The sequence below is a fragment of the Populus trichocarpa genome, chromosome 10 (genome assembly GCF_000002775.5).
Source record: "Populus trichocarpa isolate Nisqually-1 chromosome 10, P.trichocarpa_v4.1, whole genome shotgun sequence".
In the NCBI taxonomy this organism is placed as follows: Eukaryota; Viridiplantae; Streptophyta; class Magnoliopsida; order Malpighiales; family Salicaceae; genus Populus; species Populus trichocarpa.
The window spans coordinates 12,446,882-12,462,205 of NC_037294.2; the positions used below are offsets into that span (position 1 = coordinate 12,446,882).

The 15,324-nt window shown below is 35.4% G+C and overlaps 2 protein-coding genes across 6 annotated transcripts; one reads left to right on the plus strand and one right to left on the minus strand.

The window, feature by feature from the left end:
* The first annotated feature begins 161 nt into the window (after positions 1–161).
* On the plus strand, positions 162–6,681 carry LOC7462650 (transcription initiation factor IIE subunit alpha). Its single transcript, XM_024611332.2, has 10 exons — positions 162–343; positions 437–562; positions 646–766; positions 866–988; positions 1,066–1,175; positions 1,522–1,705; positions 2,812–3,015; positions 4,169–4,393; positions 4,518–4,725; positions 6,081–6,681. The coding sequence occupies exons 1-10, from the start codon at positions 303–305 to the stop codon at positions 6,173–6,175; spliced, it is 1,437 nt and encodes a 478-aa protein (XP_024467100.1). The 5' UTR covers positions 162–302; the 3' UTR covers positions 6,176–6,681.
* Positions 6,682–8,157: 1,476 nt separating this feature from the next.
* LOC7462651 (RNA demethylase ALKBH10B) lies at positions 8,158–14,009 on the minus strand. Of its 5 annotated transcripts, XM_024611200.2 has the most exons (9): positions 13,837–14,009; positions 12,695–13,315; positions 11,424–11,540; positions 10,980–11,095; positions 10,772–10,889; positions 9,950–10,069; positions 9,698–9,810; positions 9,458–9,612; positions 8,158–9,127 (listed from the first exon to the last, which is right to left on the minus strand). In XM_024611200.2, exons 1-9 carry the CDS (start codon positions 13,838–13,840, stop codon positions 8,416–8,418), a joined length of 2,076 nt encoding a protein of 691 aa, XP_024466968.2. In that variant the 5' UTR covers positions 13,841–14,009; the 3' UTR covers positions 8,158–8,415. The 5 variants fall into 5 exon arrangements, with proteins under 5 accessions (XP_024466968.2, XP_024466966.2, XP_024466967.2 ...); XM_024611198.2 differs by having other exon boundaries at positions 12,695–14,009; XM_024611199.2 differs by having other exon boundaries at positions 11,424–11,537; positions 12,695–14,007.
* Between the last annotated feature and the right edge of the window lie 1,315 nt (positions 14,010–15,324).

Below are 15,324 nucleotides of genomic sequence, written 5' to 3' on the forward strand. Positions count from 1 at the left end.
CTGTTAAGATATAAAAGCAATCTCCAACCTTGGGAAAATATCTAGAGTAGAGGAATCGGATAAAAAAGAGAGTAGAGGGGTCATATTAAAACAATATCAAGACTACAGGGACGAAATAACGCTATTTAACCCTTTAAGACCAGAAGAAGTCTCCCACGGGCCAAACCCAAACCAACCCAAGTGCGCCTCCCCCGTCTCTCTCTCCCTGCGATCGATATCTATGAGAAAATCAAAATCTCGAGTGACAATAGTATTGAAATAAAATCAGAAAACTTGAAAGAGAATCTATTCAATTATTGCACATGGACATGAACACGACGATAAGCGTTGAGCCTTTCAAGCGGTACAGAAATTTTTTTCGTTGTAGTTAATTGATCAATTCAATTGAACCCAAGCGATTTCCGAATTCTAATTATTCTTCTTCGAAATGAAATAGGCTTGTAAAGCTTGCGGCTCGAGCATTTTATGATGATGTATCAACAAAAGGAGAAAATCAGTCCAAAAACAACGCTCGCGGCGACAACAAAGGCATTGCCGTCGTCGTTCTTGATGCTCTCACCAGGTTTGAAAAATCAAAATCTGATTTATTCTTCTTCTTCTGTTCGCTTTCTTGATTGATGAAAGTTCTCTTTGATTATTGTGCAGGCGACTATGGGTTAACGAAGAAGGTTTGGCTAAAGACTTGAAAATACACATTAAGCAACTTCGTCGGATTCTCCGCCTTTTTGAGGAAGATAAACTCCTCACCCGTGCTCATAGGAAAGAGGTTTTTCTTTTTTTTTCTTTTTCTTTTATTATTTATTTATTTTGCCTAATATTGTAATACTGCAGTACATTATTATTTACCAATAATTAAATTTGTTAGACAGCAAAGGTTACGAAGAAACCGAATGCTGGCGGTGCTGATAGTCAAAGAAAGTTTGGTAGTAGAGAGGATGATAAAAACAAGCTCCATACTCACTCTTATTGTTGTCTAGATTATGCGCAGGTTTTCTCTCTCTGCAATAAGCAAACCTTTCGTTTCGTTTTTGTATTGATAACTTATACTGAATGTTCGGGTTCCAGATATATGATGTTGTTAGGTATAGATTGCACCGCATGAGGAAAATGATCAAGGATGAATTGGAGAACAATAACGCTGTTCAACAGTATATATGCCCCATCTGTGAAAGAAGGTAACGGATATAATTCGATAATTGTTGTATGTTTCGCAATTAGGAAAATGGTGGGATTACACCTTACTTGTATTCATGTGTTGGTATATACATGCAGCATTGTGTTTGATTTAAATTCAAACAACAAATAAAATCTATCCTATCTCAACTAAAATACAAAACTTGAGTGAAAGATAGGTTAGCTGGAATTTAAAAAAAACAACCGGCATGGAATCTGAAAAATAATAACTAAAATATAAGGATAATTATCCTCTATTAGAAGGTATCTATCGTTAGTGTTTTTTATTTTCTTTCTTTTTTTCCTTAATTTTCCCTGGAGTTTTAGTATTTTGTGATGTCTTAACAGATACAATGCTTTGGATGCACTGCGCTTGATTTCTCTAGTTGATGAAGACTTCCACTGTGAGAATTGTGATGGGGTACTTGTGGCTGAAAGTGACAAGTTGGCTGCCCAAGAAGGAGGAGATGGAGATGACAATGCAAGGAAGCGGAGGCGTGAAAAATTGAAAGACATGCTTCAAAATATGGAGGTTGGTATTCACTATAGCAATCCTGGTTGTTTAACACGCTAGTAATTCTTTCCCATTGAATCATTATTTACTAAACTTTATTTAGAGTAGAAAAAGAATGCTTATTATTCACTAAACTTGATTTAGAGTAGAAAAAGTTGTTTGGTTGAAGGTTTTTTAATTGTGCAAATGTGATTCTATTTGAACCTGTTCAGTCTTTGCTGTGGCTGTGTTATTTTTTTTATTATGTCATATTCTTGGTTTTGTATTAACAATGTGAACTCCATGTAATCAAGTAGAGTAAGTAGCTAGTTTCTGTCTCTGCATTTGGTTTTGTTTTCATTCATGGGGTTTCTCCAACATTTAGATGACTGAATCATTTTGTATTGTTAATTAAAATCTCACCATGTTGTCACCATGAGGATTCAACTTGTTATGTTCTTGCTAGACGTTGTGGAGTGCTATGTAATTGTAAAGGTTTATGGCATGTATGTTTGAAAGCCTTTTTTTTTTCAGACTTGTATCTATTTCATTTGCAGTTTGGTTTCCTTCCCTTGAGGTTTTTTTTTCTTCTATATTTCGTGTAATTTACATTCGGTAAACCAGAACTAGTGTCTACTTTTCAGTGCTATTTTATGGTGCCTAATTTTGATTTTGAGTCAATAAATTGCAAAAATTGGCCAGCCAGATTTTGGCTGGCCAAAGTAAGTCTTGAAGTCTGACTAAATAGGAGATGCATCTTGATGGAATCTTGGTGTGCATATTGCCTACTTATGAGAGAAGGGGCATGAAAGAAAATTGAAACACAATGAAGGACTGGTACGGCATTCTTCCCTAGGTTTGTGAGGGGATGTAGTGGTGTATTCATTTTGGGAGAAACTCTTTTTTCCCCCTTCAAGTTGACAGCTTCTTCATTCTCACAAGCATGTGAGAATAGGTTTTAATTCTTGAACCTTGGACATTTTTCATATTCATATTTTGTAGAGGAGGCATAAATTTAAGAACATTTGGCTGGATGTATCCACTTTTCAATACCATGTACCTGTGTCCGCTTGCATCTATTACTCATTATTTGCAATACATCAGCCTATTTTTGTCATTTTGAGTGGCCAAAATGTATTGTCTAGGTACAACTTAAGCCATTGATGGATCAACTTAGCAGAGTGAAAGATCTACCTATTCCTGAAATTGGAAGTCTTCAAGCATGGCAACTTCATGAAAATGCTGCTGGGCGTGCGACAAATGGTGATCCTAATTCCGATGATCATTTCAAATATTCTCAAGGACCAGGGTATGGTGGAACACCAATGCCATTTCTTGGCGAGACAAAGGTATCGTTTTTCTTTGTGCCTGCTGCAATCTCTCCTTTTTTAAGTTTGTGCGGATAAAAATTTGCTGTCACTTTTATGAAGTTGGAATTGGTTATAAGCATTTTATATATGACCTCTTGAAGTCATAAATTCAGTCACGTTACTTTCATAAATTGCATGTATCAAGGGACACTGTTTGCTTCTTGTTTGTTGCATGCCGGTCAACTACAAGCATGCATGAATCATCATTAATGCTATTTGGGAGCTTATACATGTAAAAGAGGGATGCTTGGTAAAAATGCCTAAATACCCGTTCCTATATTTATTTTGTGTGTGTATAACAGCATTCTACAAAACGGAGGATGAGTCATCCTCTAAGTAGGCAGAAAGAATTTGGAAATCAAATTCGGTATCCTCAAAAAAACAATTGAATATTAAATGTGGCATTTCTTAATTCTCCTCGGATGCAGATTGTGCGCAAGCAAAAATGATATTGGATAATGTTTTCTGTTGCCACTTTCAGAACTTTATCAGGAGAGTTTGAAATTGATGAATCCTCTTAAGCATCTTTGAGGTCTTTTTGTTTGAGTCTTAGCATTATTTGTATTTCAGAGTAGTTGGTCTTTGTCAGTGATTAGAATTTCTGTCCCATTGATTTCTTGAACTCATACATGGCTGGCACTATCCCGGTACCCTTTATTTGCCTTCTATATTGATTTTGTGTTTTAATTTGTTTGCTTGGGTTGGAGGATGCCTTATTCTCCAATAATATTTTGTACATTACTTGTTCATAATAAATTCCTTCTCATAAAAAGAAATAGATTTCTTTTATTTATTATTATTATTTTAGAAAAGTGGTCCAGGTAGTGATGTACTATGCTATTACGAATCGTTTCCCTCTTTGTAATGGTTTGGTCTTCTGGACTCCTGTAATAAAGGTTTTGTGGAAAAGCTAGAAAATTGTAGGATCTGTAAGTAATGAACTTATTTTGTTGTCTGGTTCTTTTCAATTTTTATTTTTTTTTGGTAAGGGTTCTTTTCAATGTTTCTTTCTTCTGTTTCTTGCTTAGACATTTGGTTCGATGAACATTTTCATTTCATTATAGTTTCTTCTAGCATTGGTCATTTGCAAGGCTTGGATCATTCATGAGCTATCTATGGCTAATCTTGACAGGTCGAAGTCGCCTTTGCTGGTGATGAAAGCAAAGAGAATATCAAATCTGAAACTGCAAGTACAAGTCTAAAAGTATTACCACCATGGATGATCAAGCAGGGAATGAACCTTACAAAGGAGCAACGTGGAGAGGTCAAGCAGGAGAGTAAGATGGATAGCAGTTCGACAGCTGTAGAATTCTCAGATGAAAAGAAGTCTGCTAAAGTGAATGGTGATAGTATAAAGGTCTCTGGAATGATATGATGTTCTTGTGTGTTTTGATTTGGCATACATGTTTTTTACTCTCTTTTTTTTTCATGTACCAGCTAAAGCTTATTTTGCTTATAATTTTACTCCATTTATATGACAGGAGGAGTATGTTAAAGCTTATTATGCTGCTCTGCTTGAACAACAAAGACAGGCAGAAGAATCTGCTAAGCAACAACAAGAGTTGTCTCAGACATCCATGTCCAATGGCCTTTCTGAATCATCTTCTAATCGTCAAGTGGGCATGAAATCCAAACGTGAGGAGGGTGAGGGAGATGATGATGTTGAATGGGAAGAGGCTCCAATTGAAGGTAAGTCTAATAATTGGAATTTGATTGCCCTCCTATCCTATTAGGGACTAGGATAGTCAGTGCATCTCTATGCACATCTAGCAAGAGTCTTCCAGCCCCCTGCATTCATTGTCCCCCACATGAGTAATACCATGATTCATTTTGTTTTTCCTGATAGAATAAGAATTCTACTAAGCGAGTAAAAAGAATGGAGTGTGAATGAAGGATACGTTATCCTCAAGGAATAGAGAAAAATCTCTGTAAAGAGAAGTTATTAGGTACTTTGGGAGAAGTATCCTTCCAACTCACATAACAGTGGGACCGTCCATGATAACCACCAACGTGCCTCATTTTTATGTGAGTGAGGGAGCACTACTCCAGGTGTACCCAATAATCTCACTCAACTAATATCTAAGAGTTTTCCGATCTCCTTGCATGTCCACTAAGGATATTCCTCAGGAGAAAGAAAAAAAAAATCATGGTGAAACACCATTAAAGCATGTGTTTGGGATTTTGAGTTTTGAAAAAGAAACTGAATATTTGCTTGAGGATTCCAAACATTATTTTTTGTTCTAAACTGAATTTTGCCAATTCTACCAATCAAATAAAAAACACACAAATGAGAATCCTAGAAAATAATTTCATCTCAAAGTAGCTGAGAGATGAAAGAGTTTTGAGTTATGGTTCATCCATATACTCCAAATCACAAAAAACTCACAAATGAGAATCCTAGAAAATAATTTCATCTCAAAGTAGCTGAGAGATGAAAGAGTTTTGAGTTATGGTTCATCCATATACTCCAAATCACAAAAAACACACAAATGAGAATCCTAGAAAATAATTTCATCTCAAAGTAGCTGAGAGACGAAAGAGTTTTGAGTTATGGTTCATCCATATACAAAAAATCACACGCCTCTAAAGATTATTGTTTTCCATCCTCCCAAAACCTTTGCATTGTGGCAACAGCTCCTTTGGGATATTGGGATCCACACTAAAAAACTGCTCTTCACCTGCATGCAACAGAGCAATGCAAGAGAAGATGATCCAATGTTTGATTACTATTAGAAATCATGACGCATGCATATGTTTCATAATGCATCCAGAGCATATTGAGACAGATTAGTGACTTCCTGTCCTTGTATTTTCAGCTGATACCAACTTTCATATTAGGGTATAGCATGGCATCATTGTGACCGAAACCATTACTGTCAAACTGAGCCAAACCAAATTGGATGGCTTTGCAAGTGTAGAAAATTTTGACCATATAGGGTGATGAAATTTGAGTCTCCTTTTGACCTCTATTCTGTTCCTCCCATATTATCAATAACAATGATGCCATTCTACCAGTTTGCTTACTGTTGATTCCAACATTGCAGGCAATACAAGTGAAAGTTACAGGCTCAATGATTTGAATGATGAAGCACCAGCTTCTGGAGAGGAGGATGATGATATAGACTGGGAAGAAGGTTGAGGGAGCACTGGTTTTACTGATAGTTGCTTAACACATGCCATGCACCAGAATTGCTTTGCCGTATAAGTTAGCACTGGTTTTATGTTCTTCCCGAATTCCTGAGGAACAATTAATGAAACCTCTTCCCTACCTAGCAAGGAGCTTCTGGTCTGCATTTGCAGTCAAAGGTGAAGTGTAGCAGACCAAGTGTCTTCTGCTTGGTCCATTGTCTGAAGATTTTCTTTTCTTCTGACGAGCTTTAATGCCATCTTGTCACTAACATGAAACTGAGTTTTAGTGACAATCGCTTGAAAATTCTAGATACTAGATGCCTTTTATATATATATTGTGGCCAAAAAATTGCTATCATGTGTAGTAACATTGATGCAATTTAGTTTTTTTTATTGACAGTCAATTTAATGTTATTTACTCCGAGCGCCATGAAAAAAACAGTGTAAAAGCTGGTATAATGGGCGCCGCCGTTGAATAAACGGTGCCCAATATGTATAATAAGGCGGTTTCTATAAGAGTCTTTCCAAAATCAAGAGATAATTGATGCATCCATCCTATTCTCACGAATGCTCTTATATATATATATATATATGGTGTACTTCTGTGTCCGGATGAGAATGCCTCTGAACCATCTAAAGTATGAGAGTTTTGCCCAGAGGCTTCTGAGCTGGTGTCGTTGCTGCTGCAGATGAATAATTGTTGACAAACACAGCTATAACTTGAGAAGTTTTCACAGAAAATTGATTTTTGTTGTGTATTTCATCTGTTTTCAGTAATTAAGGTTACTGGTAAGAAGTGAAACCTTCAGCAATACACGGACTTTATTCTATTGAAAAAATATTTTTTATGCCAAGATCAAATTCTATGGCTTAAATTCTCAGTTATAATAACACATGGGAAAAAACCAAATATCAGGATTTTCACATGTCAATTTTTTTTATTATTATTTCAAGAATGCAAATGGAATCTGATTAGTTTTAGTTTTTCTTATATATTAAATCATTATGAAGAGCCCGAACTGATTTGGATGACTGAATTTGTAGAATTGCCCATCTTGCTTATTAATGTGAATTCAATTCAAATATTTTTTTATTCTTAAAGTTTTTATTTCTTTGGTTTATTTTGCCCTCAAACAAAAATTTATTAGATTCATTTACTTTTCAGTTTGAACATAATTTTTAAAATTACTATGGATGTTAAGATAAATAAGAAGTACATTAATAAAAAAAATATCCTAATTAAAAATGTATTTTAGAATTTAATAATGGTACCTAAGAATTCCCTAAGATATTGATTTTTTTCTTAAAATTAAATTTTTTTTGCCCCCACAACATAGCACAAGCATTAGTGGTCAACTGTACCCTAATGCAGTTAAAACGATATCCATGGACCCGGCTGATGATCCGAAAGTAGGAGGAAAAAGGTATTCATACATATCCTAGGAGTTGAGATTTGAACAATATATAGTCTTACAGTATAAATTCCTTATCCGACACTGGTATTTCTTTTCAAACATCTCAAGTTCCCAGCTCTCATGTGTAACTAAAAATTATTCTTATCCTTCTCAAAACGACAGGGTGTTCTCGTGCTTTAACCATTAAAAAATGTGAACCGAGAGAGTAGAAAACGTTTCCCTTACCATTCCCACTACAATGGATCATGTGATATTGTTATGCCATTTGAAAATTTACGAGTACGCAATTCTAGTTCTGTGATTACGTTTTCGGTTTATATTATTTTCGTTTTGCCTCCCTAAATTCCAGCCCCAAGTTACCCGTAAACCATCTGCTTGTATAAAAAAAAACATTTGTTTTTTAAAATATTTTATATTTAAAAATATATTAAAATAATATTTTTTTATTTTTTAAAATTTATTTTTGATATTAATATATCAAAATAATTTTAAAAAACAATAAAAAATTAAAAACTCCAGGGCCAAACACCCCCAGTTCCTAGAAACAATATGCCCATCAGAACTAGCTTAACAAAACTTGTGAAGAAGATATAAGAGCGTTAAATTAAAAAGAGATTTCTGCCTAGTGTATGTAGTTCATATTGTTAAGACAACAAAAAAGAAACAGAGAACACAAGGGATTGCCAGGAGAACTGAGTTGTTCCTCCTCCCCTTTTTCCCCGCCAGTAGTATGAAATGTCAAAGTCTTAAAAGTTTTTCCGCTGTTTACATTTGCTTCGAACTCATTTCAAGCCGCAGCCTACCACTCTAGCCTTTGACAACATACAGTGTTTCTTTACACTGCTCCAGCTGACTGGTCAGCTACAGTATGGTTAACGCTTTGCTGTTCTTCCTTTTTCACAGCTCTTCCATCCAAAATCCCGTTGCAGTCCAATCTTTGAGTCTTTTCTGCTAACTTCTCTTTTGGAGAAGCACTTGTATCACAATTGGATTTTCCCAGTCCATTTTCTTTCTCTGGCAAAGAAGCTGTCTCCGTATGAAAGTTCATTTCAGTAGCAGCAGTCGACAACTGTAGTGGAGATGATGCATTGCCGGAACCTGGTGGAGGAAGGAAAACACCTGTTCCGGGGATGGGGACAGGTAGGCGAGCTGAAGGATGCCTTGGAGAAGCTGTAAGCCATCCAGTTGAAACTGGTGGGATGGGAACTGGAGCAGGAAAAGGCACTGTGGTGGTCATGAAGATTGGTTGGACACCATTTGGAGGTGGAATTTGAGGTCGAATGGGCGGCACTGGCAGTACACCAGCTGTTGGAATTGCTGCATAATGCTTGGGCACAGGATGGCGAGGATGATTCGGGGACCTGCTCAGAGAAGGACCCCAATGGGAAGATGGGGCTACAGCGTGTGAAGGAAGACGCGAGCCATCAGTAGAAGAAAATTTCTTTGGTTGAGACTTGGTGAAGGTAATGAGCATTCGTTGTTTTCTAATCATGGGAATTGCATGCTTGGCCACATCTGATGACTTCCCTTGCATCACAAGGAGGGATCTGTTTTTTGTAGCAAGAAACATTACTTCACAAATATAAGACCAAATTTGCAACTCATCTCATGAGAACTTGACACCATGAAAATTTGTAACAGGAGCAAATCTGACCATGAAAAGTAATATTGTATGTTCATTTCAGCACTGACATCTGCTAAGGAATTAATTAAAAGAACAGTGTTAATAAAATAGAACTTTACACTTATCACAGAGGATACAAACAATATCATTCCATAACCTAATTTCAAGCTGAAATGCTAATTACTACAAAGCTAATCATAAACACCAATAACTATCGATGAAACAACAAATATGCAGAGTTGATAATGATTACCCAGGCACAAGAGAAAGCTTGAGAGATCCTCTATAATCCCCATGATGCACAGTTTCAATTTCTCTCCCAAAAGTCAGCTCACATTCTGTCAAGAAAAGAACTGAAACAGGCTTTCCAAACCATGGAGGCCACATGCGAGGCTGGGAGTGATCACCCTGCAGAAATTTCCACAAAAAATTAGGCTTGCTTACATAATCAATGCTATTTGAAATCATTACACATAATACCACTAGTAGTTACCTCATTATAGATATCAATTATGCAAGAGTCTGGCTTCACGGTCAAAACTTGCATTCCAACCAGACGGTCAATTACCTCTTGCAGCATTGCAGGAATGGATTCTACTCTTCGATCTGCAAAATTTATTCATGACAAAATCCAAGGGTCTAAGAACTAATGTTTCTTTAGCATTGCAAAGAAAAGAAAAATCTGCATGCATCTTAACCAAACACATGTATATATGTAAAAAGTTCTGCACAAGATGTGACATGCCTTTGGAGGTCCCAGTTTCATTTTCAGTTTCGGCAGGTGCATCTGCAATGGGAAGACCAAATTGAATCATCTCCCTTCCATGTCCCTTCATGGGCCTTTTGGAGAGAATATATGTCTGACCTGCTTTTCAACAAAGAATTTTCCCATGATCAACATTTTTGCTACAAGAAAATTCCTTTTTGCATGTATGTATGTGACAGACAGGAAGACCTCCACCAAAGCAGGAAATACTGCTGTAATATGGGGAGCTACTCTGCTTAATTTTTTCATAGAATGATTTAAGAAATAGTACCTAAATTTTGACGTTGACAAAGCACGCCAATCCTTAAGGGTACTGATTAAGAAAATTAATATGTTCTTTAACACACTTCACTCTGATAAATGTCATCTGAGAATCTGTTAAATTATAAGAGCATTTGCATGAATGGTGTGTGTGCCTCAAACATAACACTGTACAGGCTACCAACTAGAAGAGGCACATCTAAGAATGGGCCATGAAGCAAGATGGCTCTTACCCCCTGATAACCTAACTTGACCGGTCTCAACCTCAGGCCCAAGCAAAATAATGTTGGCCAACCCCTAAGGAGTACAATGAAGTATCTTTAAAACAAAACAATTAATCAATTATGAACACTGCAATAAGTATTTACAAAAACTATACTTTCCCTATATTGTTGATAAAATGTGAATCTCTGTGGTAGTTTGCATATTTTGGAGGAACCAGATTAATGCATAAAATTATTTCATGAAAGCAGAAGCAACGTGAAAAGATGCAGAACATTACTAACTTCTCTTAAGAATAAGGCCCCATTAATGACTTGCCTTGAAATTGTCCTCTTCTCCCTGCAGCTCTTAACTCATTAACCAAAGAAACAAGCTTTGGGACTTCCAAGCCATCGAGCAACTTTTCATACAATTTCAGTCCATCAACCACATTAACCTGGAGTAGATATAAACAAATTAGTAGAAGATACAAACTATGAATTCGTTGAGAATATCAAAAAAAAAATGATGTTTGTAAAAGTGTTACCTTCTGTTCATCTATCATCTCCTCAGCAACAAATGTTTTTGGTGTGATAGCAAGATTCTGCTTCTCATTCTGATTGTTACTAGGATGTGAATCACTCTCTGGTAAAACCACAAGATCTTTCAATAACAAAATTAATATGTCAAAATAACAAAATGAAACATGACATGGGACGATGGTTTTACAACAAATAAATTTCAAAAGATATGAACCAAGATAGCATGTTGCTTAGGCTCCTTTAAAAAGGTGCAAATGACTCTACACTGAAAATAACCAAGACAAGGCATAAAGAATTTGCCTTTTGCAATGTGTGAGCTCAAAACATTGTTAGCAATTAAATCTTCCACTGGACTAGTGAGAAAATCATGATAATCCATGTTAAAGAACTTCAAAGAGCTTTAAAATCTGTTGCCTGTTGCCAACCCCAAGAGAGCACAAGAAAGATACCTTTGGGGCTGCATCGATCATCACCAACCACAGCTTCTGAATTTCCAGAAAAGGTTCCTTGTGAATTCCCCGAACTATTCAAGAGGTTATGTGTATGAGGTTTTGCAGTAACATCTGCTGACAAGACAAAGAACTTAAATGAGCATCGTTGTTTCCCCAAAGAGTTTCTAGGACAAGGCATTGTTTCAATTTACTGCATATTATTCATTATTCTTAAACTTGTACATACAATATGGCGTTCATAAGTAGAGTATGTAGCCTAAGGAGAGTCAGACAGAACAACTAATAATCCAAAGCTTTCAATGTCACAGTAGAGTAGGGGACAAAGGATAGAAATATATCAGTAGAAGTAAATACAAAAAGGAGCTCCAGGCATGCATATCAGAATAAAAGCTTCAACAGTTTTAGGCTAAAAATAAATTACATAGGAGAAGATTTTCCATTTTTCCCAGACATGATGTGCCAAACAAACAAAATGAGGAAAGTACTCACAAATAATATGCATCCATCAAGTTATGACATGGCACATCTAAGAACGCTGTAAGAGAGGTCAAACTTGTCCAAATCCGACTTGATAGGGGTAAATATTTAGCAGTCAAGCTAGAGCACCAGCAACCTTTTTTTACCAAAACTTCCAAGCCATACAGAAACAAGGCACAGATACTTGGCAGTTCACACCAATTCTTTCATCTCCAAACAAAGAATTGTAGAAGAAAAAAAAACACTAAGAACATTGCCAGTACAATCTGCTGTAATCACCAATCACCCAGCTTGACAGCCCTGGGACTACATGTTCAAAGCTCCTAAATGAATTTTTGAGGAAAAAAAAAAGTCTTTTTTCGGCATGAGGGTGTAAGTATTCTATGATGTACGCATGACCAAAAAAATGATGTGTGGTATTCTTTCAGTAAACCCCAAGAGAAAATAATAAACAAATAAATTATTATTATTATTATTATTATTATTATTATTATTATAGCATCAACAACAACAACAATGTTGAGAATGCCCAAATTGGAAAGGTCGAGTGAACTAAGATAACGATCTGCAGTAATGCAACACTTTCATAACCAGCTTCAGGATTGACAAATTCCAACTCACAATTAGAACAAGACTTTTTTTGTGATAAAATTCACATAAAGCAAATCAACATTGATAAACAAGACTTTTCTTATTCAAAAAAAGTTACAATTAAATTAAATGCACTAGTTACCACCATGAAGAAACAAGCTCTCAGCAGTGCGTAATCAAAGCTAAAACTCAAATATTACCTCTCTTATCGTCAGAATTCCCACAGTCACCACCAGATTTAACCTCCTCAAATTTCTCACTCCTTACATTCTCTGAAGAATTTCCATTGAAAGTACGATTTTCTACACTAGAATTAACCCCTTCTTTCACTGCCTCGCCGCCGCCACCACTCCTATACCCTCTATTGAAACCGGCACTCGAAGATCTCTTAAAATCCTTTCCCCCAACTTTACCCTGATCATGATAGAACCTATGTTGATGATGATGATGGTTCTGCTGCTGTTGTTGCTGCTGTCTCCTCAGTACAGCTTGCTGCAATGCAGCAACAACCTCCCCCACTGAAAAATACTGCTGCATATGCAGCACATGATTCCAATTACACCTCCTCTGCTGTATACACCCAACAACTAAATCATACTCACCAGGTTCCCCAACAGCACGCAGGTGGTGGCAGAGGGAGTCAATAATCGCATTGGCAGCGGCAAATTCCCCCCTCAGCCACGAGATAAACCCGTCACGCTCGTCAACCGGGAACCACTGGTGCCTTTGGGGGTGGTGCTGGTGGATCTCATTTCCGGCAGCAGCAGCACCACCGCCAGCACCAGCAGGAAACTGCATTTTGTCCGGTATTACCACATTTCCTGGTGGCATTGCCATTTTTACAATTTAATTACTAAAAAAATCCCAAAAGTATCACATATAAAACACGTCACTAACAAGTCCTAGATCTAAATCAACCATAGTTAGTTAATTAATTCAATACTCGTGAATTTCATAATCTGGTATTATTTTAAGCAGATCACCTGAAATTAAGCACTAAAAATCAATAATAAGTAGCACTAAATATCAGGATTAGACAAGCTAAGTGTTGAATTTCTAACGAAAAAGAAATGCACGGATCTGAGATAATATATACACACACACAGTGTGTGTATAAGTAGGTAAACAAAAAGGTGTTTATAGGTAGTGAGTGGAGTGATAATAAAAGAAAGGATGTTCAAGATCTAGGGTTTTGGTTTATGAGTTTGGGCTATGGAAATGGCTTATAGAGTACGCATCATCATCGTCATCGTCATGTCAGAGAATTCTTTATTTTCTCTACTATGGTCCTAAATGGTGGCTAATCAGAGAAGAAAATGCAAAACAAATAAGTTAATAGTACCCATTTTCACATTGTTAATTAACAAGACTACTAGTACTAGTCTTGGAACTCCGGTTTTTTTTGGAGCTGGGTTCTCTACTGTGGCGTGGATAGGACCATTTGAGAATATTCTCTGAATTTTATGTGTGTTTTGGTCTTCTTCTTTGGAGTTTTGGTCTCCCAAACCCTACACCCTACTTTCATTGAAGCCATGCTGCTTCTAGACCTTCGTTTTTAATACAAGGGAACGTGCCTAGGTGTCCACTTCTGAAATATTTGTAATTGCGTTAAAATTGTTTTTTTTATGTAAATATATTAAAATTATATTTTTTTTATTTTTAATATCACCACATTTAAATAATTTAAAAATATCCAAAAAAATAATTTGAGATTGGGATAGAAATTATTTTTCAAAGTGTTTTTTATTTGAAAATATATCAAAATAATATTTTTTTATTTTTTAATTTTATTTTTGACATTAATACATCAAAATAATTCAAAAACATTAAAAAATAATAATTTAAAAAAATCAAGATTTTTCAAAAGCACGGTTAAGCCACAAAAACAAACAATGCCTAACAAAAGCTAATTAGGGAGACATTTTTACCATTACGAGTGAAATTATTGTTCATTGGAACAGTGATTTCATGGTTTTGCCCCTTAACTTGAAAAACTTAACACTAGTAATTAGAGTATTTTTGTCTTTCTACATGTTCCATTAATCATTACTTGATTAATGGAAGGAAGATAAATATTTTTTTTTTTTAGAATGCATAATGAAACGACTAAAACACTTTTAGAATTAAAAAATTTAAAACTAGAGTCGAGAAGCATTTTTGTTTTTTCACATCTTTCATTGAGTATAAAAAATAAAAATAAAAATATAACAAAATAATTAAATTACTCGTGAGAGCCAAAACAAATAAAGCTAATCTTAAGGAACATTTTCATCTTTTCCTCGAAGTTTTTTTGGTTATTACGTGGTAATTTAAGGGGCAATTGGTTCTTGCTATATATACACTAATATATACTAATGCGTGAGAGACACCTGCACTCTTTAAATGGTATGTGTGTGGTGTTTTTTAGCTGTTAAAAATAATTTTTTTTTAATTTAATCATTCAATAAAAAAATTAATTTTATTTTTTATATTAATTTTAATCCTTATTGTTTTAGGTTTTTTATTCTTGTCCTTTTACTAAATTGATTTTTTTCTTTTAATTCCACCATTTTATCTAGTATAAAATTTATTTTGTATTTCAATTTTGATCATCATTCTTTTAATTGTTATTTTATTAATCCTTTTGTATAATTAAAATTATTGTTTAGGAACGAAGCTTTATGGCTTTTTCAAATAACATGTTTTATGTCTAATAACCTGGGCCATGAATTTGAAAGTTTAACACGAGTTTAAGTTTTTCATTAAAAAAATATGCTTTGTAATTATCTCTATTTTTTCTATCGGGCTATCTAATCTCATGATCTAAATCACGAGTTTTGCATAATATCCC

Bases quoted from the DNA above. Each gene is read 5' to 3' on its own strand.
- LOC7462650 (XM_024611332.2), top strand. From the start codon at position 303: ATGGACATGAACACGACGATAAGCGTTGAGCCTTTCAAGCG. The intron at 344-436 runs GTACAGAAATTT...GAAATGAAATAG, and splicing joins AGCGTTGAGCCTTTCAAGCG to GCTTGTAAAGCTTGCGGCTC. The intron at 1,176-1,521 runs GTAACGGATATA...ATGTCTTAACAG, and splicing joins TGCCCCATCTGTGAAAGAAG to ATACAATGCTTTGGATGCAC.
- LOC7462651 (XM_024611198.2), bottom strand. From the start codon at position 13,331: ATGGCAATGCCACCAGGAAATGTGGTAATACCGGACAAAATGCAGTTT. The intron at 10,890-10,979 runs GTAACACTTTTA...TATCTACTCCAG, and splicing joins AGATGATAGATGAACAGAAG to GTTAATGTGGTTGATGGACT. The intron at 10,070-10,771 runs GCAAGTCATTAA...GTTGAAAAGCAG, and splicing joins GAGAAGAGGACAATTTCAAG to GTCAGACATATATTCTCTCC.